This window comes from Ranitomeya variabilis, chromosome 7, assembly GCF_051348905.1.
Source record: "Ranitomeya variabilis isolate aRanVar5 chromosome 7, aRanVar5.hap1, whole genome shotgun sequence".
Lineage (NCBI taxonomy): Eukaryota > Metazoa > Chordata > Amphibia > Anura > Dendrobatidae > Ranitomeya > Ranitomeya variabilis.
This window is the reverse complement of record NC_135238.1, coordinates 20,638,679-20,666,343: the sequence shown is the minus strand read 5'-3', so window position 1 is coordinate 20,666,343 and position 27,665 is coordinate 20,638,679. Positions and strand designations below refer to the sequence as shown.

General features: G+C 45.4%; 1 protein-coding gene across 2 annotated transcripts in view; it reads right to left on the bottom strand.

The window, feature by feature from the left end:
• Positions 1-25,168, bottom strand: part of LMF1 (lipase maturation factor 1) — a 180,077-nt gene extending 154,909 nt beyond the window's left edge. Inside the window, exons 1-3 of one of the 2 annotated variants that reach the window (XM_077274409.1) lie at positions 24,780-25,007; positions 14,299-14,608; positions 1,037-1,047 (exon numbers count right to left, since the gene is read on the bottom strand). In XM_077274409.1, coding sequence (XP_077130524.1) covers positions 1,037-1,047; positions 14,299-14,608; positions 24,780-24,975 — 517 coding nt within the window. In that variant the 5' untranslated portion in view covers positions 24,976-25,007. Of the gene's footprint in view, positions 1-1,036; positions 1,048-14,286; positions 14,609-24,779 lie in introns of both variants that reach the window. The other variant, XM_077274410.1, reaches the window with a different exon arrangement.
• Between the last annotated feature and the right edge of the window lie 2,497 nt (positions 25,169-27,665).

Sequence of the window (27,665 nt, the reverse complement as noted above, 5' to 3'; positions counted from 1 at the left end):
TTTGTAAAAATATAGTAGCTTACAGCAAACCTGTTCTATTCAGTGGGACTGAGCTTTGGACCAAAAAGCTGGCAAACAATAATGGGACCATGGTGCTCGGTGGCAGGATTACCCAACCGATACCTTCGATGGACGTTGCGGCATGTCCATAAGTCATCCATAGGTTGTGGTGTTAAAGTAATTTACTGAGCATACATTTTTATATGCACTAACGCTCAGGAACGTTGAGGAACCCTGCTCTAGAACATGGTCCTCCATAGGAATGTCTACGGAACGACTGCTAACTTGGAGTTAAGCTGGCAGGTAGAATCAAAGGACGGGCCCTGATTATTTCAGCCATTTAGTGCCGGAGGAACCCTTTTATACCAGCGATACTTTAAAATTGGCCATCGAAGGCACCCAGATTTCTCGGCACCCAAAACAAACAATGAAATAGCTGATTTCTAGTGTTCACAAAGGACAATATGTGGCAAAGTAAATTCAAGGAGGTCCCCCCGTTCACTTCCACATCCAGCAGACGCCTAATCCTTGGGCTGAGGAAACAACAGTTCCACATTTCAACGTCTGATTATAACTTTACGAGGAGCCTTAAAAACTTCTGCTTCTTCTTTATAGATTTACCGAAAGGCGGCAAGTTTTGGGATGAGAGAAAAAAGCACCTATGTGTCGCAAGATTCTGAATATCTCGTTGTTTCAAATCTGCTTACTGCAAAAGAAAAGAAAAACGCGATCGTGCAATTCTATAGGAAAGAAACAAAAGGAGTTTTCAGCCAACTGTGACCCAAAATGAGGACAATTGACATGTGTTCCAAAGTCAAGTCCAGGGTCCACAGCTGAAGGTTCAGATATCAGTTCTTACATCCAGATTTCTACTTACGTTGTAGAGAGCCCCTTTAACCCTTTACATATGGGCTCGTTATGGTCATAAATGGTCATGGCCCCATTGCAGTGGAGAAGTCACCAGTCCCATAAACCATTCTTCCCGACACAGTGATAGTAAAAACCAATGGTTGCGCTCCTCAGAGGTTTCACTTACCAAACGAGTACCTGAAAAAGAAGGGAGCAGGACTTTAGAGGAGCATCACGTTAAATAATTATAGAGCTTATAAAAGGGGTGAACGTTTGTACATTAACGTTTAATACATTAAGGCAGACTGGTATGGACAATGGTTATGTCTGCAAAGAAAAACTGTAATGGAACATTCTCTAATGTGAAGAGCTAGAGCCCCGCCCATGAGCAATAAGGTCTAAACTTAGACCCACCCATGAGGGGCTGTTCTACATACAACAATGTACATTCCAGCATCAATTCTCTAAACAATTAACACAATTTGAGACAATATATCAAAATCAGCTTGGTTGCCCAAATGAGGTTGGAAAAACATGGTTTGCTATAAGGGTTGGATTTTTTTCCGCCCATAAAGCTGTCAGTGATTACAATCGGCTGAAATAAAATCCAACATCCTCATTTGGCGTTTTGGATTATAACAATCATTTCACTGAAACATCCAACGATCGTTCCATATGGTCCATTTAGGACAACTTTTATCTTTCGTGTATTTGGGCCTCTATCTGATACAAGCCTAATAATCTCACACCCCAGTTAGGAACTTAATCCTAGAACATCATACAATCCTGCTAATTAAAACTCCGTAATCCCATAGAACCCATTTAATCCTTTACGATCCCCTTAATATTCCACAGTGCCCTCAATTTCTTACAACTTTTAATGTTTCATAAGACCCCCATACCCATGTAAGTATGTAGGCCGAACCCGCCAAAATCAGTATTACAAATTAATCTATATGGGGGTCTCCCAATTCTTTACCCTATCGATTCGCCACTTCCAACAGCTTTCTATTGTGTATGATGGGCTTCAGTCTCACACAACCTCCTTGATCAGGACCACTAATGAAATATTTTTTTTTTACCCAGTGTAAATGCCGCTGTTCTCCTGAATCCGGCGTTGTTTTCCTTTTCTTTCTGCGCCTCCCCGTTCCTGAGATATGGCCCCATCTTCCCTATGCATAAATCTGGTCTTTTTAGCCAAGTGGGCTAAACGCAAAAGAAGAGTTCAGGACCACACCCATTTGGCTAAAAAGAGCAGATTTATATATTTCCATATCTCAGGAATGGAGAGGCGCAGGAAGAAAAGAAAACCATCGCCGGATTCACCAGAACAGCGGCATTTACACCAGGTTCAAAAAATACTAATATGTCGTTATGCCTTGTAACAGCTCCCCTTTAATATCATACAACCCCCATAAACTCATACAACTTCCTTTTTGAAATTCCACGCCGATCTGTCACTAATGATTGAAGAAAACTGAGACACATGTCAGCGTTTAAGGGAGGGGGGTGCTATTAATTAGTGAGTGCACCCTGGAAGGTCCCACTTCAGAGGACAGTCCGTGAACCATATCTCTCCGTCCTTAAGAAACTGCAATTCAGCTTTCCAAGACAGACTTATTAGAGGAAGCCCCGGAGCCGGGGGAGCCGGCATTAGCAGTGGGCACAGGATGCTGCAGGGATGCTCTGGCTGTTTATAATGAAATGAATCTTTGAAATCCAATCCCCTCCCCCGAGTGCAAGAACTCAAACCGATCCAGACAGCGCCCGGCGCACAATGATTGTTTAGGTCTGCTCTTTAAATAAGCAAAAGAGAGAAAAAGACAAAAAAATAAAATAAAAAAAAAAGTTTATTTTTCACGAGGACGCTTTCTGCGCAGTAATGTGCTGCTTTTCCGTACATCATAAAGAACGAATGTAAAAGTTTCACCTCAGAAGAAATTATGAAAGAAAGAACAATCCCGCTATAATGGGAAGACACTGTCACCTATATAATGAGTACCCAAGTCAGATCTAATATACTGTATCTAATCTCCCACATCTGTCTGCCTATCCATCTATCTAATCTGTCTACCTATCCATCTATCCTCATATCTGTCTACCTATCCATCTATCTAATCTGTCTACCTATCCATCTATCCTCATATCTGTCTACCTATCCATCTATCTAATCTGTCTACCTATCCATCTATCCTCATATCTGTCTACCTATCCATCTATCTCATATCTGTCTACCTATCCATCTATCTAATCTGTCTACCTATCCATCTATCCTCATATCTGTCTACCTATCCATCTATCTAATTTGTCTACCTATCCATCTATCTCATATCTATTCTCATATCTGTCTACATATCAATTTATCCAACCCACAGATGGCTACCTATCCATCCATCTCACAGCTGTCTACCTATCCATCCATCTCACAGCTGTCTACCTATCCATCCATCTGATATCTACCTATCCAACTCACACCTGTCTACCTATCCATTCCACAGCTGTCTACCTATCCATCCGATATCTGTCTACCTATCCATCTCACAGCTATCTACCTATCCATCCCACACCTGTCTACCAATCCATCCCACAGCTGTCACCTATCCATCCCACAGCTGTCTACCTATCCATCCCACAGCTGTCTACCTTATCCATCCCACAGCTGTCTACCTATCCATCCCACAGCTGTCTACCTATCCATCCCAGTTGTCCACCTATCCATCTCACAGTTCTCTACCTATCCATCATCTCACAGATGTCTACCTATCCATCCATCTCACGGTTGTCTACCTTTCCATCCATCTCATATCTGTCTACCTATCCATCCATCTCACAGCTGTCTACCTATCCATTTATCTATCTCTTTATCTATGTGATGCCAACCTTCTAAGACTAAATCAGGTCTACTCATCTCATAATTCATCCATCTATCTCCTTTCTATCTTCTAAGTGATATCTACCATCCATCTCTCCCTTATCTAGAATCTAATATCTATGTATCTCACTCTCATAGCTAATACCCATCTGCCTTTCTATGTAACATCTGCCATTCATCCATCTATCTAATCTATCCTTCCGTCCATCCATCTCTCTATCCCTCCGCTGCTCCCGGACGACTTGTGAACACTTCTAGAAGGACGCGATTTCCTGCCCTTAGGGGTTTATAGCTGAAATGTTTCGATAATTGCCGGGAACGTTCTTTATATCTATATTACGTGACCCGTACGCTTTTATTTTTCCAGTAATCATCCCGGGGCACTAGAATACCGTAAAGTCCGCCGCTCAGACAAATCACAGGGTCTGCGCGTTTATAGGACGATCTGCTCTATGACTTCCCGCTAATCACTGTTATTATCTAAATCACTCCGACACATTACAGTGTCTACGAAAGTCAGCGCTAAACGTCGAGTGACCGGGGCGCGGGGCTAATTATGGTGCACGGGGGGCTCCGCGTCTGACGGAGGAAAGCGGATAAGGGACTTGTAAAGCTAAATTCCCATAGTCTGGTGCAAAATGTAGAAATCCACTCTATGAAAGGTGTTTCCGTGACCCTAACAGACAAGTGTGAGCTTTACCGCATCAGCCTGGGATTGTGCACACAAAGCTCCGGATCAACAGTTCTCGTAACCTTGTGCGATGGGCCGCCTAGTTTTCTCATACGCCAGGTCTGCGGGGTTTCTTTTACTATTTATTTTAAAGAATAAAGAAAAATCCTCATAAAAATAATTCCTCGATTCGAGCTCCTGGGACAACCCGATCCCGGTGGGCAATTGAGGGTCTCCTGGCACGTTTTGACCGTGAAGATCTGACCATACTGTGCACGGTACTTATAGGATAATGCTGCAGTTACCGCGGAGGCTCAATACCAGGAAATAAAAAAAGATCCTAAAATTCCGGAGAGCGCCCCAGACTCGTCTGCGAACCTTGCACCTAATGTCCGTATCAGACGGGGCGCTTCTGGTTCCAGGACTGGATGGTGAGGTCCAAAATGTGTGTGGTGCGAGCAGCGGCAATCTCAGACAGCTGTTTCCCGTTGCTGCCAAGGCCCGGGCAGACTCAACGTGGTTTTAAGAAGGGGGAAGGAAGCGAACACAGAATGGTAGTAAATGAAACTTGTCTGGTTTCTGGATTCACTTTATTGTGGGTTGTGGGATTCGGAGATCTGGGACGCTCCTTTCTGCAATTACAAGAGTCGGAATTAACCCCTCACTTGCCCCAAGCTGGAGAGCAGTCAGCAAGAGCGTCTCCCTCTCCTTGGAGGACCTGTATTAAGCACACAACGCATTGAATTGATTGGACGCTGTGCAATACCGCATTTCACCAGTGGTAGTGCTGCAGCGAAACTGAACACTTACTATCAGGTCTCCAAACCGATCACAACTGGTCACTGGGGATCCAACATCGCGTAAAGGACCTTAAATGACTCTACACATGATTAGCCTTTTAATGACACAGCCAATTTTTGTTTTTTTTCCTCCGCTTCTTCCAAGAGTCATAACTTTATTTTTCCATCCCTGTAGCCTTATGAAAACTTTAACTTTATTTATTTTTTTTTTTGGGGGGGGGTGAGTAACTGTAACTGTCATTTCAGGAGAACTTGCAGTAGAATGTCTGCGTTCTCCTGAAATGTCAGTTACAGAGGGAGGAGCTAGAGGTAGACACAGACATTCTACTGCAAGTTCTCCTGAAATGACAGTTACAGAGGGAGGAGCTAGAGGCAGACACAGACATTCTACTGCAAGTTCTCCTGAAATGACAGTTACAGAGGGAGGAGCTAGAGGCAGACACAGACATTCTACTGCAAGTTCTCCTGAAATGAGTTACAGAGGGAGGAGATAGAGGTAGACACAGACATTCTACTGCAAGTTCTCCTGAAATGACAATTACAGAGGGAGGAGCTAGAGGCAGACACAGACATTCTACTGCAAGTTCTCCTGAAATGACAGTTACAGAGGGAGGAGCTAGAGGCAGAGACAGACATTCTACTGCAAGTTCTCCTGATATGACAGTTACAGAGGGAGGAGCTAGAGGCAGACACAGACATTCTACTGCAAGTTCTCCTGAAATGAGTTACAGAGGGAGGAGATAGAGGTAGACACAGACATTCTACTGCAAGTTCTCCTGAAATGACAGTTACAGAGGGAGGAGCTAGAGACAGACACAGACATTCTACTGCAAGTTCTCCTGAAATGTCAGTTACAGAGGGAGGAGCTAGAGGCAGACACAGACATTCTACTGCAAGTTCTCCTGAAATGTCAGTTACAGAGGGAGGAGCTAGAGGTAGACACAGACATTCTACTGCAAGTTCTCCTGAAATGACAGTTACAGAGGGAGGAGCTAGAGGCAGACACAGACATTATACTGCAAGTTCTCCTGAAATGTCAGTTACAGAGGGAGGAGCTAGAGGCAGACACAGACATTCTACTGCAAGTTCTCCTGAAATGACAGTTACAGAGGGAGGAGCTAGAGGCAGACACAGACATTATACTGCAAGTTCTCCTGAAATGTCAGTTACAGAGGGAGGAGCTAGAGGCAGACACAGACATTATACTGCAAGTTCTCCTGATATGACAGTTACAGAGGGAGGAGCTAGAGGCAGAGACAGACATTCTACTGCAAGTTCTCCTGAAATGTCAGTTACAGAGGGAGGAGCTAGAGGCAGAGACAGACATTCTACTGCAAGTTCTCCTGATATGACAGTTACAGAGGGAGGAGCTAGAGGCAGAGACAGACATTCTACTGCAAGTTCTCCTGATATGACAGTTACAGAGGGAGGAGCTAGAGGCAGACACAGACATTCTACTGCAAGTTCTCCTGAAATGAGTTACAGAGGGAGGAGATAGAGGTAGACACAGACATTCTACTGCAAGTTCTCCTGAAATGACAGTTACAGAGGGAGGAGCTAGAGACAGACACATACATTGTACTGCAAGTTCTCCTGAAATGTCAGTTACAGAGGGAGGAGCTAGAGGCAGACACAGACATTCTACTGCAAGTTCTCCTGAAATGACAGTTACAGAGGGAGGAGCTAGAGGTAGACACAGACATTCTACTGCAAGTTCTCCTGAAATGACAGTTACAGAGGGAGGAGCTAGAGGCAGACACAGACATTCTACTGCAAGTTCTCCTGAAATGACAGTTACAGAGGGAGGAGCTAGAGGCAGAGAGACATTCTACTGCAAGTTCTCCTGAAATGACAGGTACAGAGGGAGGAGCTAGAGGAAGACACAGACATTCTACTGCAAGTTCTCCTGAAATGAGTTACAGAGGGAGGAGATAGAGGTAGACACAGACATTCTACTGCAAGTTCTCCTGAAATGAGAACTCCGGTTGTTAGGCTGTTCATTCCTTAGCAACCAAACTGTTACATGTGACTTTCAAAGCAGCTTAACTGTAGTCCTGCCATGCTATCCCCATCTACCAATTGTCTGGCTTTGCAGATTTTTTTAAAATAAATGTATGTATTTTGTGCCAAACATAATTTTGCAATTATGTTTCTTTAAAAAAAATGCTGCATTGTTTAAGTTCTATAGGTGTTATCTTCTGCTGGCTGCAGAATGAGTTAACTGTGAATCGGTCAGTGAGCACGGTCTGACCAGAAAGGTTTTTCTGGGCTCCTGTCAGCTGATTTATGATCACAGACCACAAAGTATAATGTGCACAGAAACAAAGGTGAACAATCCCTTTAAAAGGGGCTACTCCCATATTCATATATGGATAATGCCAGACAGAGCTTGTAAAGAAAATGCACTTTTACAATTTACCGCTTATTAAAATTTGCAGCCATTGTTGAGATTAACAATTTTTTTTTGTTGTTGCCAGGTCGTTGCCTAGGAGACCGACCACTGCTGTTGTCTTCTGGGTAAGCACTGTGCCGAAGCTGGCTGGGATTAGGTGGAAACAGCACGCTCCAGATTCAAAAGAGCGCTTACAAGGTCAACAGAAAAGAGCAGCGGTGGTCGGTCTCCAAGGCAACAAGCTGTAAACAAAAGTGTTAATATCTCAAGAATGATTAAACATTTTAACATGCAGTAAATTGCGAAATTGCTTGTATTCACAAGAACTATCAGACAATACAACATTTATGAAGATGGTGAAAACCCCTTTAAATTATCCTATATCATCTAGTTCTAATCTTACCAGTCTCTACAGTCACAAAATCCACATTCAGCCAAAATCTGACAGCACTATTTCGGCAGGTCCAGAGGGGCGCTCTTCCAAATTTTCCAAGTGGTCCAGAATGATATTACATAACCACTAAAAGACTTTTTAAGAAGCGGCCCATGATTGACACAGAAGTGTCAGAGGACTGGACAAGAAAAACATTAAAAAAAAACAACTTTCCCATACAAGGAAGAGAAATGGAAAGTGAATTATCTCATTAAATCTAAGTCACTGCCAGGATCGTTGGCCTATTTCTCCAGGACACTGCAAGGCGGACTGGTGCCTGATTTGGTTATCTCTATGAATGGCCCTCGGCCAACGATTTTCATTGTGGAAATTGGCTTTTGTCAAGTTATGTAAGGGCCAGATTAAAAGATGTGAAGGCTAGCAGTGCTTCTTCATTCGTTCTAACCCCTGGGGGAGAGGAACACTGTGCTGATTCTGGAAATCCACAAACATTGGGATACATTACAGAGCTCAGTTGTCTGACTGCAGGGAGAAGATTTAAAGGGATTTGTTATATTGTGAGTTGACGACCCGCGAGATGTGCAGCCTGACAACCTTATATATGGACGCCGTAATTAAGCAACATATATCTAGCACCATATTGTCTAGTCTCAAAACACTCAGCTAATTTATTAGGCAGAACCTTTTGTCATTGCCATTGTCATTCATTTCATGGACCAAGAGGCCATCGTCGTTTTTTTCATAGGCCTCGAGGCTATTGTTGTTCTTTTCATGGACCTCGAGGCCATTGTTGTTCTTTTCATGGACCTCGAGGCCATTGTTGTTCTTTTCTTAGACCTTGGAGCCATTATTGTTGTTTTCATGGATTTTGAGGCCATTGTCGCTCTTTTCATGGACCCCGAGGCCATTGTCCTTCTTTTCATGGACCTCGAAGCCTTTGTCGTTCTTTTCTTGGACCTCAAGGCCATTGTTGTTCTTTTCTTGGATCTCAAGGCCATTGTCGTTCTTTTCTTGGACACCGCGGCCATTGTCGTTCTTTTCATGGACCTCAAGGCCATTGTCGTTCTTTTCTTGGACCTCAAGGCCATTGTCGTCCTTTTCTTGGACCTCAAGGCCATTGTCGTTCTTTTCTTGGACCTCAAGGCCATTGTCATTCTTTTCTTGGACACCGAGGCCATTGTCGTTCTTTTCATGGACCTTAAAGCCTTTGTCCTTCTTTTCATGGACCTCAAAGCCTTTGTCCTTCTTTTCATGGACCTCAAGGCCATTGTCGTTCTTTTCATGGACCTCAAAGCCATTGTCGTTCCTTTCATGGACCTTGAGGCCATTGTCGTTCTTTTCATGGAACTCAAGGCCACTGTCATTCTTTTCATGGACCTCAAGGCCATTGTCATTCTTTTCATGGACCTTGAGGCCATTGTCATTCTTTTCATGGACCTCAAGGCCATTGTTGTTCTTTTCATGCACCTCAAGGCCATTGTTGTTCATTCATGGACCTCGAGGCCAATGCTGTTCTTTTCCTGGACTGCAAGGTCATTTTCATTTGTTTCATGGACCTGGAGGCCAGTCTTGGTCTTTTCACAGACTTTGAGGTCATTCTCATTCCTTTCATGGACCTTGAGGTCACTCTTGATTCTTATTCTTTTTATTAACCTTCGGGTGATCTAAAGGTTACTAGATTATCAAACATTAGATCAAAAGGAAAATAATGTGTGGGCTCATCAAACATCAAAGCAGTGTGAATAAAAAGATTTGTTTGTCACAGAAATGGAAATTACCTGAAGATGCAATGAGAAATATCCCAAAAGATATGAAGATCCATCAAGGGGAAAAAAGAATAACATTAAGGTCAGTCAAGGCAATGAGAATGACATCAAGATCAATCAAGAGAATAATATTGACCTTGAAGATCCATGAAAAAAAAATGAACTGAATGGTAATGAAAATGACTTGATGGTCCATCAAAAGAATGAGTATGTGCAATAAGACCATCGAATGCAGGAGAATGACCTCAAGGTTTATTAAGAGAATAAAAATGAGCTGAAGGTCTATCAAAAGAGTGAGCCTGGCTCGAAGGTCCATTAGCAGAATGAAAATTACTTGAAGGTCCATAAAAAGAAGAGAAATTATCTGAAAGTTCAACAAAAACATGAGAATAGCCTTAAAATCCATCCAGGGAATATGAATGACCGGAAGCGTCATAATGAAAATGAACTGAAGGATCACAAAAGGGAATAAAAATGACCTGATTGTCTATAAAGTGCATGTAAACAACCTGAATGTCCACGAAAACATCAAGAATGACCCACAGGTCCATGAAAACAATGAGATTGACAAGTACATTCACGAAAAGAAGGAAAATAGCCCACACGTCCACAAAAACAGCAAGAGTGACTCGGAGGTCAAGAAAAAGAAGGAGAATGACCCACAGGTCAATAAAAACAATGAGAAAGACCATCAGGTCACGAAAAGAACAAGAATCACTCAAAGGTCAATGAAAGGAACAAGAATAACCCTACGGTCAATTAAAAGAATGAGAATCACCTCAAAATCCATGAAAAACATTAAAATGGTCTGAAGGTCCATCAAAAGCATGAGAACGACCAAAATGTTCATGAGGCAACTAAGAAAGACCTAACGATCCACCAAAAGAACACGAATAGCCTGAAGATCCATCAAAAGCATGAAAATTACCTAAAGGTTCACCAGAAATACGAGAGTAACCAGAGAGTTCATCAGGGAAATCAGAATAGCTTGTTGGTCCCTCAAAAGAATAAGAATGACCTGAAGATCCATCAAAAGAGTGAAAATGCCATGACTGTTCATCTATAGCTATAGAAAGAGCTGAAGGGCTATCAAAAGCATGAGAATTATGGTCCATCGGGGGAATGAGAATGTCCAACAAGGAAATTAAATTGACCAGAAGATCCATAAAAGAAAAAATGGCAATGACAAAGGTTCAGCAAGGGATTGAAAATTACGTGATGGTCCATTCCAGAGAATGACCTCAAGGATCATCATGGGAATGAGAAGAACCTGGACGTTCATGAAGGGAATGGATGGAAAGCGGAGGCAATCTTATCGGCATTCCAGGTTACGGCCATGATGTCCAATAAATAAATATCATACTGGGGATTTAGACCAATGGATTTCTTTTCGATCTATATGCTTCGGGTCGTTGTGGTAAAGTTGCACCTTTCAGCTGCTGGAACAATGCCGTTGGCACCGTCTCGCCAGCATTCTGGAAGGAAGAAGGGACGTGTGAGTTTGGCTTTGAAACTGATCCCCTCTTCTCTCACCGGTGACACAGGAAGTTTCCCCAACGCTTCTTCCTTTGCAGGAAGGATGACCCCCTATGAGCCCTGTACATTGACTTTTAAAAGTCTCGCGGATAATCTGCTTCCCTTTTTGTCTTCTATCCTCAAGTCTGTGAAAAACATGAATTAAAACAAAGGCGACTCTGTTCCCCGGGCCAAACAGAAGGGACAGATAAAAGGAGGTAGGAATGGGCAATTAACCGAGCATCGAGGGCGCTGAGCGCTCCGTCTGCAGCCGATCTGTGATGTGCATCCTGTAAATACGCACGTGCTCCATGGATATGTATGTTCTGGGAATACGGGACTGTAGAAATGTACCATGGTCTGCTTTTACTGTCATTTTTTGCATGGGTGTACCAGAGAGCTCAGGATGAACAGTGGTCGTGGCAGCAGGACATCACTTTAGGATCCATTCCTTAAGACTCCCACGATCTTGAGAAGGAAGGAGCTGCAGCACTGACTTAGCTCTTCCCTGCACAGAGGTGCCAAAACTTTTACATAAGCGTATTAACCAATCTTCTTGCACCGGTCTCCTTGCCATAAATCAAGGGCGATCCCTGATGGTTGGCTACGGGCCAGCGCACATTCTGCCAGTAAACAGTCTTCTGGGAGCGAGCTCAAAAACATCTCACCTGTGACTAGTCGAGCGTGCCTGGGTACAAGCAACGGTGCCAGCGCTCAGGTGAGCAGTATCGGCAATCTGGGGCCTTGCCGGGGAGCAGGTGCGGGCAGTGATGGATCAGTCGGCAGATACAGGGAGTGGTACCTGCTCTCCGTAACCCAGGAGCGCAGCCTGATAAAGCTGCCCATCATGTGTGTCACAGTGTGTGCACAATCATAATGCGCCCTCCTCGTCACTGACCCATGGCCGCTGTGTAATGAAAGGTACAAGTACGCACCAGTGAGCGCCAGCAATGAGACGAATTCTGCTGCGTTTCCTTCTGAGCATAAAAAAGAAACTAATATGTTGTTTGATGTATGATTGTCACAATGAGCCAGAGCTCCAGTGCTGTCTGGGAATCTGGCCCAATGGTAGGACGGAGAGACAGCTGCTTATGGGGCGACACGCAACTAATACTCCCTCCAGGTGCAGTCAGACACCAGGGGGATTCTTAAAGGGGCTGTCCAGTTACATACAAAATATTACATTACTGATCCTGAGTTACATCCTGTATTATACCCCAGAGCTGCACTCACTATTCTGCTGGTGCAGTCACTGTGTACATACATTACATTACTGATCCTGAGTTACATCCTGTATTATACCCCAGAGCTGCACTCACTATTCTGCTGGTGCAGTCACTGTGTACATACATTACATTACTGATCCCGAGTTACATCCTGTATTATACCCCAGAGCTGCACTCACTATTCTGCTGGTGCAGTCACTGTGTACATACATTACATTACTGATCCTGAGTTACATCCTGTATTATACCCCAGAGCTGCACTCACTATTCTGCTGGTGCAGTCACTGTGTACATACATTACATTACTGATCCTGAGTTACATCCTCTATTATACCCCAGAGCTGCACTCACTATTCTGCTGGTGCAGTCACTGTGTACATACATTACATTACTGATCCTGAGTTACCTCCTGTATTATACCCCAGAGCTGCACTCACTATTCTGCTGGTGCAGTCACTGTGTACATACATTACATTACTGATCCTGAGTTACATCCTGTATTATACCCCAGAGCTGCACTCACTATTCTGCTGGTGCAGTCACTGTGTACATACATTACATTACTGATCCTGAGTTACATCCTGTATTATACCCCAGAGCTGCACTCACTATTCTGCTGGTGCACTCACTGTGTACATACATTACATTACTGATCCTGAGTTACATCCTGTATTATACCCCAGAGCTGCACTCACTATTCTGCTGGTGCAGTCACTGTGTACATACATTACATTACTGATCCTGAGTTACATCCTGTATTGTACCCCAGAGCTGCACTCACTATTCTGCAGGTGCAATCAATGTGTACATACATTACTGATCCTGAGTTACATCCTGTATTGTACCCCAGAGCTGCACTCTCTATTCTGCTGGTGCAGTCACTGTGTACGTACAGTACATTACTTATCCTGAGTTACATCCTGTATTATACTCCAGAGCTGCACTCACTGTTCTGCTGGTGCAGTCACTGTGTAAATACATTACATTACTGATCCTGAGTTACATCCTGTATTATACCCCAGAGCTGCACTCACTATTCTGCTGGTGCAGTCACTGTGTACATACATTACATTACTGATCCTGAGTTACATCCTGTATTATACCCCAGAGCTGCACTCACTATTCTGCTGGTGCAGTCACTGTGTACATACATTACATTACTGATCCTGAGTTACATCCTGTATTATACTCCAGAGCTGCACTCACTATTCTGCTGGTGCAGTCACTGTGTACAAACATTTAATTACTGATCCTGAGTTACATCCTGTATTATACTCCAGAGCTGTGCTCACTATTCTGCTGGTGCAGTCATTGTGTACATACATTACATTACTGATCCTGAGTTACCTCCTGTATTATACCCCAGAGCTGCACTCACTATTCTGCTGGTGCAGTCACTGTGTACATACATTACATTACTGATCCTGAGTTACATCCTGTATTATACTCCAGAGCTGCACTCACTATTCTGCTGGTGCAGTCACTGTGTACATACATTACATTACTGATCCTGAGTTACATCCTGCATTATACCCCAGAGCTGCACTCACAATTCTGCTGGTGCAGTCACTGTGTACATACATTACATTACTGATCCTGAATTACACCCTGTATTATACCCCAGAGCTGCACTCACTATTCTGCTGGTGCAGTCACTGTGTACATACATTACATTACTGATCCTGAGTTACCTCCTGTATTATACTCCAGAGCTGCACTCATTATGCCGATCACTATGACATGAGCACATTGTAAGCGCACGCCATGCTGTGTTATTACCACCCTGCAGGGGTGGACTAGACCAGGGAACTCACCATACTTGTCCCACGCTCACTACCGAGTGGTACAGGACCCACAGCGCCCCCATCAGGATCATGTTGGCACATCCCGTTATTACAATGAAGGCTGATACTACAAGGCCCAGCAGAGCGATGTTATCCAGGTGGGCATCCATGGTGGACCAGTCCAGCAACCAGAGGATGGTGGGCGCATGGCTGAAGGCTTCCATGCCAATCTTGCCCCCGCAGTACTGCTTGATGTTTTCTAGGTGTAGCTTGCATGGCAGTAATCCCCGGTCCCCGATCAGCTGCTTGTTTTGGTGCAAAGCCACGAGAAAAGCCACAACTACGAGAAAGGAAGAGACACGAGTAAGTGGGGGGTCGATCCACAGAACGAAATGCCGCAGCAATAGATTACTTCTCTCCACTCTCACCTAGTGTCAGTCTGCACTGCAAACTAGCATTTTATTCATACCTGACTATTATAGCTGTGCATAAGAATTAGGGGTCTGCTCTAGAGTCCAATTAATATCAGGGGTACGGTCTGGGGGCCTGAGTAATTTTAGAGGACTATTTCAAAGTCCAATCCATTTTAGAAGATCCGGCCTAGTATGTCTAAACTTATCTTAGGGGTCTGGTTTGGGGACCGAATCATTTTCGAGGTCTAGTTTTAAGTTTGATTTTATTTAGGGGTCTATATTTATTCCAAGGGACTGAAGACTAATTTTAGAGGAATGATACATTTTTAGGGGTATGATGTGGCTTCATCTTGGGTTTGATGGTCCAGGTTGGGGGTCAGATTCATATTAAAGCTATCATCTGGGGGACTGAATAATTTTAGAAGGGTAGTTTGAAGTCATTAATTTTTGGATGTCTGGTCTAGGGGTCCAAATGGGGTATGGTCTGGGGGCTGAATAATCTTAGAAGAATAGTGTGAAGTCAGAACTAATTTTAGAGCTGTGGTCTGGGGTATAAATTAATTTAAAGGTCTAGTCAGAGGCACAAATAATTTCTGGGGTCTGGAGCCAATTATAGGGGTTTGGTTTGGGGTCTAAATTTACTTTAAGGGCCTGGTCTGTGATATATTAACCTTTTAGGTTTGGTTTGGGGTCTGACAGATTGGGTCGGGGGGACTGATCTAGGGTCTTTATGAGTTTAATAGTCTCGATATGTGGGTTAACTGCATTTGAGGGCTTAAAGTCCTAAGTAATTTGGGGGTCTGAATCATTTTAGAGGCTTGTTATGGGGTCTGAGCTTGTGGAGGGGGAAGCCGATCCAGGGTCTTTATGAGATCTGTGATGTAACTGCATTTGGTGGTCTGGGGTCTGATTTAATTTTGGGGGTCTGGTCTGGGGTCTGAGTTATTTTAGGGGCTTGGTAAGGGGGCTGACAGATCAAGAGGGTCGAACTCGGGTCTTGATCTGTGGGGTAACTGCATTTGGAGGTCTAGGGTCTTAAGTAATTTTGGGGTCTGAATTAATTTTAGGGGCTTAGTATGGGGTGTGTCTGAGTTCGGGGGGTGCTAATTTAAGGTGTTTATGAGATCTGCAACTTCATTTGGAATCCTAGGGTCCTATGAGGGGAGTGAAGTATGTTAGGGGACTGGAATGGGGTCTAGCTGAGAATGGGGGGTCTTTGTGAGTTAATAGTCTTGATTTATGGTGTAACTGATTTGGGGAGCCTAGAGTTCCACATAATTTGGGGGTCTGAATTCATTTTAGGGGTTCGGTATGGGGTCTGACAGATTGCATTGGGGGCTGATTTAGGAACTATGAGAATTTTAGCAGTAGCCGCATTTTGAGGCCTAGGGTCAAAAGTAATTTGGGGGTTTGAATCATCTTAGGGGCTTTATATGGGGTCTGACAGATGGGGGGTGGAGGGTCCTTATGAGTTGTGTTCATCTGTGGCATCAATGAATTTGGAAGCAGAAGTGGACCTTTCCTAAAACTTCCTCAGAACCCCTGCCCTATAATGTAGAACGGTAAAGCCTGGCGTAAGGGAAATTAGGAAGGGTCCACAGCCAGTCGCCCCCACCCCAAATCGCAGACTTGCCCGCTGGAGAACTTTATCCCAATTTGTCCGTGTGGTCAAAACACCATTCGCCCCTGTCCTAAAACTATCAGCAGGTCCTTGCAGAAGGTAGAGACCTGGCATGGAGGAGTCATAAAAAGTGCCAGCGCCTCCCACTGCCAATAAAGCCACTTTCATTGCAGCAGACTAACATTATCTGCCCCGTAAACGCGGCCGCCGCAGCCAAACGGAAGCGCTTTCCCTGCGCAGTCTGTCTGGGGGATTTAATTACAGCCCGTGAGCCTGGGACCGGAGCCGTGTAAGAGAGCGAAGCTCAGAGCGGCTGCATTCTTCAGGATCCCAGCTCTCCTACAGGGAATGGAAATATTATATATACGAGTATATATCATAATATTATATTATTGTTAACACCCCCCCCCCCCCCAAAAAAAAAAAAAAAAATGGTTAGTGTTCATCTGCCATCAATCAATGAGGGGATATACAGAAGTCCACATCCCCCTCTGGTTTCTATGGGAGAACCAGGGATAGTTAGATAAGTGAGGTGAGGCGATAGGCCAGTCTAAAGAAATACATTTTTAGGGCACGCTTAAAATTGTGGATATTGAGAATTAATCGAATTGTCCTGGTTAGTGCATTCCAGAGAATTGGTGCAGCACGTGAGAAGTCTTGGTGGAGATGGGAGAGGGAGGTTCTGATTACTGAGGATTGAGAGTGATAAGTTTATATTGAACTCTTAAGTGGATGGGTAACCAGTGTAATGACTGGTACAGGGTAGAGGCACCGGTGTAATGGTTGGTGAGGAATATGATCCTGGCTGCAGCATTCAGGACAATTGGAGCGGGGAGAGTTTACTAAGAGGGAGGCCAATTAGTAGAGAGTTGCAATAGTCCAGACGAGAAAGAATAAGAGCAACAGTAAGAGTTTTTGCAGCATCGAGAAGGTAAGGAAAGGTTGAATTCTAGAAATGTTTTTGAGGTGTAGATGACAAGAGGGAGCCAGTGATCGGATGTAAGGGGGTGAAGGAAAGAACTGAATCAAGTATGACCACAAGACAGCGGGCATGTTGCTGGGGAGTAATGGTGGAACCACCCATGGAATTGGCAATATCGAGCATAGGTGGGTTAGTGGAGGGAGGAAACACCAGGAGTTGAGTTTCTGAGATGTTCAGTTTCAGACGAGTGAGGACGTTATGTTGGAGACAGCAGAAAGACAAACCTTGGTATTTTGTAATAATGCAGGCATGATGTCAGAAGTAGAGGTGTATAATTGGGTGTCATCAGCATAGAGATGGTACTGGAAACCAAATCTACTGATTGTTTGTCCAATAGGGGCAGTAGAGAAGAGGAGGGGGCTTAGGACTGATCCTTGATGAAATCCAACAGTAAGGGTACCGTCACACAGTGGCATTTTCATCGCTACGACCGCACGATTCGTGACGTTGCAGCGTCGTGTGATTATCGCTCCAGCGTCGTAGACTGTGGTCACACGTTGCAATACACGGCGCTGGAGCGATAATTTCATGACGTATTTGCGATGTAGAATCCGTTGGTTACTGTGCGCACATCGTATACAACCTGTGTCACACGATGCAGTCATGCCGCCACAGCGGGACACTAGACGACGAAAGAAAGTTTCAAACGATCTGCTACGACGTACGATTCTCAGCGGGGATCCGGATCGCAGTAGCGTGTCAGACACAGCGATATCGTAACGATATCGCTAGAACGTCACGAATCGTGCCGTCGTAGCGATGAAAATGGCACTGTGTGACGGTACCCTAAGGGGACGGTAAGAGGAGGAACCAGCAAAACATACATTGAAGGATCGGTCAGAGAGATAGGAGGAGAACCAGGAGAGAACGGTGTCCTTGAGGCCGATGGAGCAGAGCATAGTGAGGAGGAGCTGATGATCCACAGTGTCAAATACTGCGGAGAGATCCAAGAGAATTAGCATGGAGTAGTGACCATTAGGTTTAGCTGTTAGTAGGTCATTAGAGATTTTAGTGAGGGCAGTTTCAGTAGAGTGTAAAGAGCGGAAACCAGATTGAAGAGGGTCGAGAAGAGAGTTATCTGAGAGATAGCGGGTAAGACGGGAGTGGACCAGGTGTTCGAGGAGTTTAGAGATGAAGGGAAGATTAGAGACAGGTCTATAGTTAGCAGCACAGTTTTGGTAGAGGGATGTTTTTTTAAGTAATGGATGTATGATGGCATGCTTAAATGAGGAGGGAAAGATACCAGAAGAGAGAGAAAGGTTGCATATTTTTGTTAGGCGAGTGGTGACAGCAGGGAAAGGGACTGGAGGAGATGTGAGGGAATAGGGTGACTGGTGCAAGTGGTCGGGCGAGAAGATACAAGGAGCCTGATCACTTCTTCTTCTGTGACTGGTTCAAAGTCAGAGAGTGAACTAGATGCTGTGGGGGAGGGAAGACGGTGCATGGTATGAAGGGATTGGGAGATAATTTCCTATGGGATGTGGTCAATTTTTATTTTGAAATAATTGGCCAGATCGTCAGCGCAGAGGTCAGTGGTCGGGGCCTGCTCTCTTGGATTGAGGAGAAAATGAAAAGTGTCCAAGAGTCGTTTAGAATTGTTGGATAGTGAGGTGATGAGGGTGGTGAAATAGGTTTGTTTGGGGAGGTGAAGGGCAGAGTTAAATGTTTTAAGCATAAACTTGTAATGGATGAAATCTTCAGGCAGATTGAATTTTCTCCACAGACAAAGATGAAGGAAATGAGTTTGCAGCGTGTGCCAGGGTTGTCGCCGTCTTTGCCCAGTTGTTCTAGGTGTAGGAGGTGCAGACTCATCCAGGGCAATCTGACATGTCTCATCATAAGGTTTCAGTGCAGAGTCAGGACATGAGAGGGAGGAGATTGGGGACAATGATACGTTTCTGTGTGTTAACGGCACATATATTTCTATATGTGTGGAAAGTGGGGATGTCCTGAGCAGGGTGATCGTTACTGACAGAGAATGAAAGGGGGTTGTGGTCAGAAAGCGGGAGAAGGGGGTTAGTAAAGTCATGCACTGAGCAGAGCTGGGAGAAGAGCAGGCCCAGCGTATTACCATGTTCATGCGTAGGAGATTTAGTAAGCTGCGAAAGGTAGAAGGAAGAGGTTAAAGATAAATGGTGAAGGGCAGATGGGGAGAGGGGATCACAAATGGGGATGTTAAAGCAAAGGATGAGGCCAAAAAAATTATTTTCTGAGACCGACCGATATTACCGAAAACACAAGGACAAGGCGGAGAGGTGCAGTAAATCCATTTCCTCAAGATGAATCCTGAAAGCTGCGAGGGGAATTCAGAGAAGTATCTGCCGATTGCACAACAGGATCATGTGCCCGGACTGAACAAATTAACCCTGCAGAGGAACAGGATCCTACAGAGGAGTCAGTGTGTGGCCCTAATGCCGGAGGGACCGCATTGACCTCCAGGGGAGGCAGCTGAATGTGCCAAACCCACAAAAGAGCCACACTGTCCAAGTAGTCCCATAGCGTGCCAAACAGTCCCACAGGGTGGCCCAAACAACAGTGCCACAGGGCAGCCCAAACAACAGTGCCACAGGGCGGCCCAAACAACAGTGCCACAGGGCGGCCCAAACAACAGTGCCACAGGGCGGCCCAAACAACAGTGCCACAGGGCGGCCCAAACAACAGTGCCACAGGGCGGCCCAAACAACAGTGCCACAGGGCGGCCCAAGCAACAGTGCCACAGGGCGGCCCAAGCAACAGTGCCACAGGGCGGCCCAAACAACAGTGCCACAGGGCGGCCCAAACAACAGTGCCACAGGGCGGCCCAAACAACAGTGCCACAGGGCGGCCCAAACAACAGTGCCACAGGGCGGCCCAAACAACAGTGCCACAGGGCGGCCCAAACAACAGTGCCACAGGGCGGCCCAAACAACAGTGCCACAGGGCGGCCCAAACAACAGTGCCACAGGGCAGCCGAAACAACAGTGCCACAGGGCGGCCCAAACAACAGTGCCACAGGGCGGCCCAAACAACAGTGCCACAGGGTGGCCCAAGCAACAGTCCCACAGGGTGGCCCAAGCAACAGTCCCACAGGGTGGCCCAAGCAACAGTGCCACAGGGTGGCCCAAACAACAGTGCCACAGGGTGGCCCAAGCAACAGTGCCACAGGGTGGCCCAAGCAACAGTCCCACAGGGTGGCCCAAGCAACAGTGCCACATTGCACCCTCTAAAGGACCTTTGGGCACTAACAAATCCCAAAGAATGCAAAACAATGGTCCCATGCCCTACTTAAAAAATCTCCTACTTTTTTACGTACGCAGCTCCTATGCAGACCGACGTGTGTCCATGGTAATAGTCTATAAAGGAACCCTGGGTGGTCTACGCCCCAGCAGAGATCGAAGGGAGGATAGCAACAGGATCTATACAGGGAGCTGTATACATAAAACGGGACATTTTTTTTTGCTTTTTTTTTGGAAAGTTGCTTCATTTTTGCAGCATCAGGCTGGCAGAACATGCACCAAATGCCACCCAGACACAACAGCACTCTCCCCGCTAATCACCGGCGGAAGACGGAGGCCTCCGAAAGGATTTACATTGGGGGTCTTTTATTTTTTTTAAGCTCCAATTTTAATTATGAACATGAACGTTCACCAAAATATCATTTTCCACGGTTATTTCAATAAAATTTCTTAAGAGCTGCGTGAAACCACGGCCAATTAAGAGAGCGGGGAGAAGGGGAGTGGGGACGATTTTAGGAGGAGAGTCGAATATTTCATGCACATAGATCAGCGGGACTGAAGGGAACACAAGAGTCCGATGTCTGCTCCGTTATAAGGATGTAATGATTGTGGCGCAGACACGGCTGCCGCTTTCTAGGAATTTTTACGTAAAACTTCGTATAGTTCCAATAATACAAAATCCATACTCTGCAACGTTTCCTAGAAGATTGTCCAGAATCGTACAATTGACAATTGTGCGATAATAAGAGGCTACGTCAAAGCCTCAGCAGTGCAACTTTGGCCGGGTCTTTAAATTATCGGGGTACTAAGACTGTCCCCACAGGTTGTTTTTCCCGCCACTGCTGGGTTACTCTCTCAACCCTTCTTAGTAGTCTAATATACTAAAGATGTCTCTCACCCTATACTACTAACATCCCAGTGTGGACACCTCTGGTGGCAGCTTTTTTCCCCCTTTACAAAAAAAGGACTGGGCATATTGAAATCTGACATGCCCCATCTTTCTTTCTCGGACATTGGAGGAAATACCCCAAAAACTAGCTAATGGAGACTGGTGCAAACCAGGGCACCCCCTACTCCGTCCGATTCTCACACAATAGCCTGACTGCTTTTTAAGAGGGTCATTTTTGGACCCCTTTTTGCACCCCCCTAGCTCCCATGTCAAGCTGTTCTCAGCTGGAGCAGCTGGGGTGGAACATTAGCTTTTTTCGTCGCGGGGAGAATATCTGATTTTCCGCCACATTTTCTAACACGAGCTCTCAGGAGAGCGGAGGGACGGCGCAAATTCCTCTCCTCTGTAGTGAGGGAGATCCACACATGAGCAGTCCTCAGCGTGAACGCCCAGGACACAAGTCACACGAGTACAGCTGTCGTGCCGCGCCGGGTGCAAAATATGTGCAGCATAGAGTCAATTAGTGACAATTTGTAAGGAAAATTGACAAAGTATTGGCGCCCTTAACAAAATCAGCTTTCTGTCTTAGATATGCAAAAAAAAATCCAAGTGTATTTGATGCAGATTCTGCTGGGGATTTTAGCGCAGATTTTACTCTATGAACTGAAATCCACAGTTAAAAATCAGCACAAAGGATTGTGCCTCTGTAGGACCTGGCAATCAGGGCCACTCTGTCAAGGGAGGGTTGTTGTTTTTTTTCTCCACTGTAACTGGGGCTCCAATGGATGCCCCAGTTACAGGGGGAAAGAATGAGCAATAAAAGAAAAATATATGTTCTCTGGAAATCATTTTCAATATCTTGGGGGACAAATGATGTAAAAAAAATACAAAATCCTCAAATAGCCAAAACAATGAAAAAAAATCCCAAAGTGTGGCTGCTGAAAAGAAAAAAAAATGTAATAAAAATTAGCTGGCCATTAAGGGGTTTAACTTTAACAGCAGCTCGACAAAAATTGGCAAAAATTTTCCCTTGTAAAGTTCAGGCTGAAGTCTGCAGCAAAATCTGCATCTGTAATCCGTAACACGTGCTGATCCTGGAGCGGTTTTTGAAACAGGTTTGGAGCCTATAAAAAAAAAAAAAAATCTGCAACAAATCTTTGATGTCCGTATTCACTCTTGGATATTTTGACCCAGTGTTTTTTATATGGATTTTGGAGCAGATTCTGCTAGGAAAAACTGCTTCACATATTCTTTGAATAAGTTTCCTCTGCATTTCAGAGGAAATACGTTGTGGTGGTGGGGAGCAACATGTCGATTCTTCAAGCGTTTCTGCTTTAAAAAAAAATAACCTTTCCAAATCTAACGTCTGAATCCACTGATGCAGTTTTCAGTGCGGTTTTTGATGCAGATTTGCAGCATAGAATCACCACAAAAAGGTTGCGAATTTTACCCACAAACCCGACATATGTCAGGAAGGGGATAATATAAAGACCAGTGAATCTGCAAAATGATTTACTATTGTCCCTGTACAATGTGAATAATTCCCTCGGACGGTGCATCGGGCCAAGAATGCACAATGTGAGGTCAGATTGCTTACAGTATTTTGCCCAGTTTAAGGTTCCTAATTCAAGACAGCGTCCGGAATCATAGGGGGGGAATCGAGAGGGACATGTGCCAAGTAAACATCCCCGTGCGGAGCTGGCGGGGTTATCAGGAATGTTCCAGTGCAATCACTGTCTCCGCCAGGAGATGCGGCGCTCGTGCACTCTGCAGGTCTCTCATGTGAAATCACGGCTGCAAAAATGGTTTTCATTAAAAACCAACGTGACCCTCAGCGAATTCATGACGAAGGCTGAAAATCCAGAGAGTGAAGGATCGGCCGTCATTTCTCATATATGTGATGCACCCACCTCCGGAAAGAGGAGAACGAGTATCCAAAATAGTCAAGAACAATATAAAGAGGTGGACTACAACTAATACAACAAGAGGTTTCTCCAAAGTCTACACAAATGTCACTTTTACGGACTGCTGCAGTCTTCGAATTATTCACCCCTGAATGACAAGAGTCTCTAGTGTACTTGGAGGAGGAAGAACGAAGCACACGGTAAAAATAGCACCCTGAATACAGGGATACATGGCATTGGCGTGGTGATGCCTACTGTAAAGGATGGAGAGGGTCTCGTGATGACTATGGTAAAGGTTGGCAGAGGCTTGTGATGCCTACAGTAAAGGATGGCGTGGGCTCCGTGATGCCTACAGTAAAGGATGGCGGAGGCTGGTGATGCCTACGATAAAGGATGGCAGAGGCTCCGTGATGCCTACAGTAAAGGATGGTGGAGGCTTGTGATGTCTACAGTAAAGGATGGCAGAGGCTCATGCCTACAGTAAAGGATGGCAGGAGCTCGCATGCCTACAGTAAAGGATAGCTGGGGCTCGCGGTGCCTACAGTAAATGATGGCGGAGGCTCGTGATGCCTACAGTAAAGGATGGCGGAGGCTCGTGATGCCTACAGTAAATGATGGCGGAGGCTCGTGATGCCTACAGTAAATGATGGCGCAGACTCGTGATGCCTACAGTAAAGGATGGCGGAGGCTGGTGATGCCTACGATAAAGGATGGCAGAGGCTCCGTGATGCCTACAGTAAAGGATGGTGGAGGCTTGTGATGTCTACAGTAAAGGATGGCAGAGGCTCGTGATGCCTACAGTAAAGGATGACAGAGGCTCGCGATACCTACAGTAAAGGATGACAGAGGCTCGCGATACCTACAGTAAAGGATGGCGGAGGCTCATGATGCCTACAGTAAAGGATGGCAAAGGCTCCTGATGCCTACAGTAAAGGATGGCGAAGGCTCGTGATGCCTACAGTAAAGGATGGCGTTGGCTCCGTGATGCCTACAGTAAAGGATGGCGTTGGCTCTATGATGCCTACAGTAAAGGATGGCGGAGGCTCGTGATGCCTAAAGGATGGCAAAGGCTCGTGATACCTACAGTAAAGGATGTCAGAGGCTCGTGATGCCTACAGTAAATGATGGCGGAGGCTCGTGATGCCTACAGTAAAGGATAGCTGGGGCTCGTGATGCCTACAGTAAAGGATGGCGGAGGCTCGTGATGCCTACAGTAAATGATGGCGGAAGCTCGTGATGCCTACAGTAAATGATGGCGCAGGCTCATGATGCCTACAGTAAAGGATGGCTGGGGCTCGCGGTGCATACAGTAAAGGATGGTTGAGGCTCGTGATGCCTACAGTGAAGTATGGCGGGGGTCAGTGATGCCTACCAGGAAGTATGGCGGGGTCGGTGTTGCCTACAGTGAAGTATGGCGGGGTGCAGTGATGATTATATACCTATATATATCTATACACATTAGTATACAGTGCACACTATACACTCACAGTATATGGCAGCCACAGCTCTCAGCAGCACTATCCTAGTAAGCCAGTAAGTGCCGGGAAGCAGGGAGTCCCTGTGCCTGCCATGCAGCTTCTCCTCCGGCCCCTTGCTTTCCTCAGCCTCCACTTCTTTTCCCTTCCTTCTCCTCAGCATGTATTCGCCGCTGGGCGCCGCCATCTTGTGTCTCACACTGCGCATGCGTCACCTGTCCTTCTCCCTCGGGCAGCGGAGCTGAGCCCTGAGCCCTCAGTGTCCGGCAGGACGGACACCGGGCAGGAGCGGTGGTAGCGCGTCCTCAGTGTACCGGGATATTACACCCGGTAGAGGGGAGAATATCCAGTCAGTGTGTGGTCTCTCCCTGGAGCCGGCAGTGTCGTCCTGTCACTCGTTTCTGTCACATATAGGATCATTCTCGCGCCATTTCCCCTTCCAGAAGATCTAAGCTACCTATGAATCGGGTTTTTTTTCATCATTTTAATGTAACTTGACTTTCCTCCAAAAAAAATACCAAAAAAAGTGTTAAAAACGTAATAAAAAAGCATTTTTGACTCACGAACCGCCTGCGCCATTTACATAATTTGTCGCAACACAACATCAACAAATACCAAGAAAAAAAAAATAGAAAACTGTTCCCCCCCTCCCCCACACACAAATGATGCATCGGGGACAATGTTATTTTCTGTAACCCTTTTTTTTTTTTTTGCAATTTTTTTAGCAAAAAAAATGACACGTTGAGTTAAAATGTCGCAAAAATGCACTAAAAAAAACCCCCAAATATTCCATGTGTACATAAATCCAGGACGAGGACTGGAGAACATTTGCGCCAAATTTTGTGACTTTTTTTTAAATAGTTGCAATTGATGAATCAGCCGAAAACTTCTGAAAAAAAAAATTAAAAAAACAATGCAATCAATGGAGAACATAAAAAAGGAGACAAAAACATAGAAAAAGGGGCAAATAAAAAAAAACCCAAAAAGGTGCCAATGTAATAATGAATCTGCCCTTTATGTGGGGGATCGGCGCGGTCGCCAGGAGTTAGTGGCCACGACTTATATTTTGAGGATGGGGCAAACCAAGGATCTCCCGAGGTAATATCCGGCCTGCCAGGCCCATGTGTTACATCGGTGGCCCAGTGGGCTGCGCCCTTATACATTAGGCGAGCACAGACCCCACTGAAATTGGCGCCATCTGCCACTAAATATTTAACGCCAGGCTTGGACCTGCAGGAAAACACGGAGTGGCCCCATCGGAGCCTTCCAGTAAACCACCGCAGCCCCCCGGCCGGGCTCTCGCTGTGCCCACTCAGTCATGGTCGATCGAGTGAGTTCTCTCCATGGAACAATGTGCCTCATTTTCCCGTCCAGCGCTCTGCAAAAAATAAGTGATGTCATCCAGGGTGCGCCCAGCGTACCATCAAGGTGGTTGAGTGGGAGCCAGCAGCGGTGATGAGAGGCCTTTGTTTCCTCCTTTGTATCACAATTTTTATTGTTTCCATCAGGACCTTGCGGAATGAACTCTGTGTACAATAAACCCAATGGCGAGTCCCCATTGTACATATATAAAGCGCCCCTCCGCCCGCTGTATGTGCCCATGGTGGTACCTTGTGTGGCCCCCACCATAAAGGGTAGGAATACCCACACTGTACAGCTCCTGTCAGCGCCATGTAGTATGATGCCCAAATAACCGTGCTATGCATTAGAATTGTGCAATACAGTGCTGACATACTGCCATACAGTGCTCATGTACTGCCATACAGTGCTCATGTGCTGCCATACAGTGCCATACATACTGCCATACAGTGCTCATGTACTGCCATACAGTGCTCATGTACTGCCATACAGTGCTGACATATTGCCATACAGTGCTTATGTACTGCCATACATTGCTCACATACTGCCATACAGTGCTCATGTACTGCCATACAGTTCTCATGTACTGTCATACAGTGCCATACATACTGCCATACAGTGCTGACATACTGCCATACAGTGCTCACATACTGCCATACAGTGCTCATGTACTGTCATACAGTGCCATACATACTGCCATACAGTGCTCATGTACTGCCATACAGTGCTCATGTACTGCCATACAGTGCCATACATACTGCCATACAGTGCTCATGTACTGCCATACAGTGCTGACATGCTGCCATACAGTGCCATACATACTGCCATACAGTGCTCATGTACTGCCATGCAGTGCCATACATACTGCCATACAGTGCTCATGTACTGCCATACAGTGCCATACATACTGCCATACAGCGCTCATGTACTGCCATACAGTGCCATACATACTGCCATACTGTGCTCATGTAATGATGTACTGCCATACAGTGCTGACGTACTGCCATACAGTGCCATACATACTGCCATACAGTGCTCATGTACTGCCATACAGTGCTGACATACTGCCATACAGTGCTCATGTACTGCCATACAGTGCCGTAAATACTGCCATACAGTGCTGACATACTGCCATACAGTGCTCATGTACTGCCATACAGTGCTGACATACTGCCATACAGTGCTCATGTACTGCCATACAGTGCTGACATATTGCCATACAGTGCTTATGTACTGCCATACAGTGCTGACATACTGCCATACAGTGCTCATGTACTGCCATACAGTGCTGACATATTGCCATACAGTGCTTATGTACTGCCATACAGTGCCATACACACTGAGAAACTTATAAATAAAATATGTTTTCCAACTTTTTAATATTCTCTGTAACTAAGTGTCCAGGTAAGGATACATAGTAGTTCGCTGTCCGTGAATTGGAGCTCGTCTGGTTCACACGCAAAGCACCAAAACCCCATACAAGGGCAGACAATGCTCTGTGAGCTAAGGAAATACATCAGTGGCAACTGTGCAAATCTG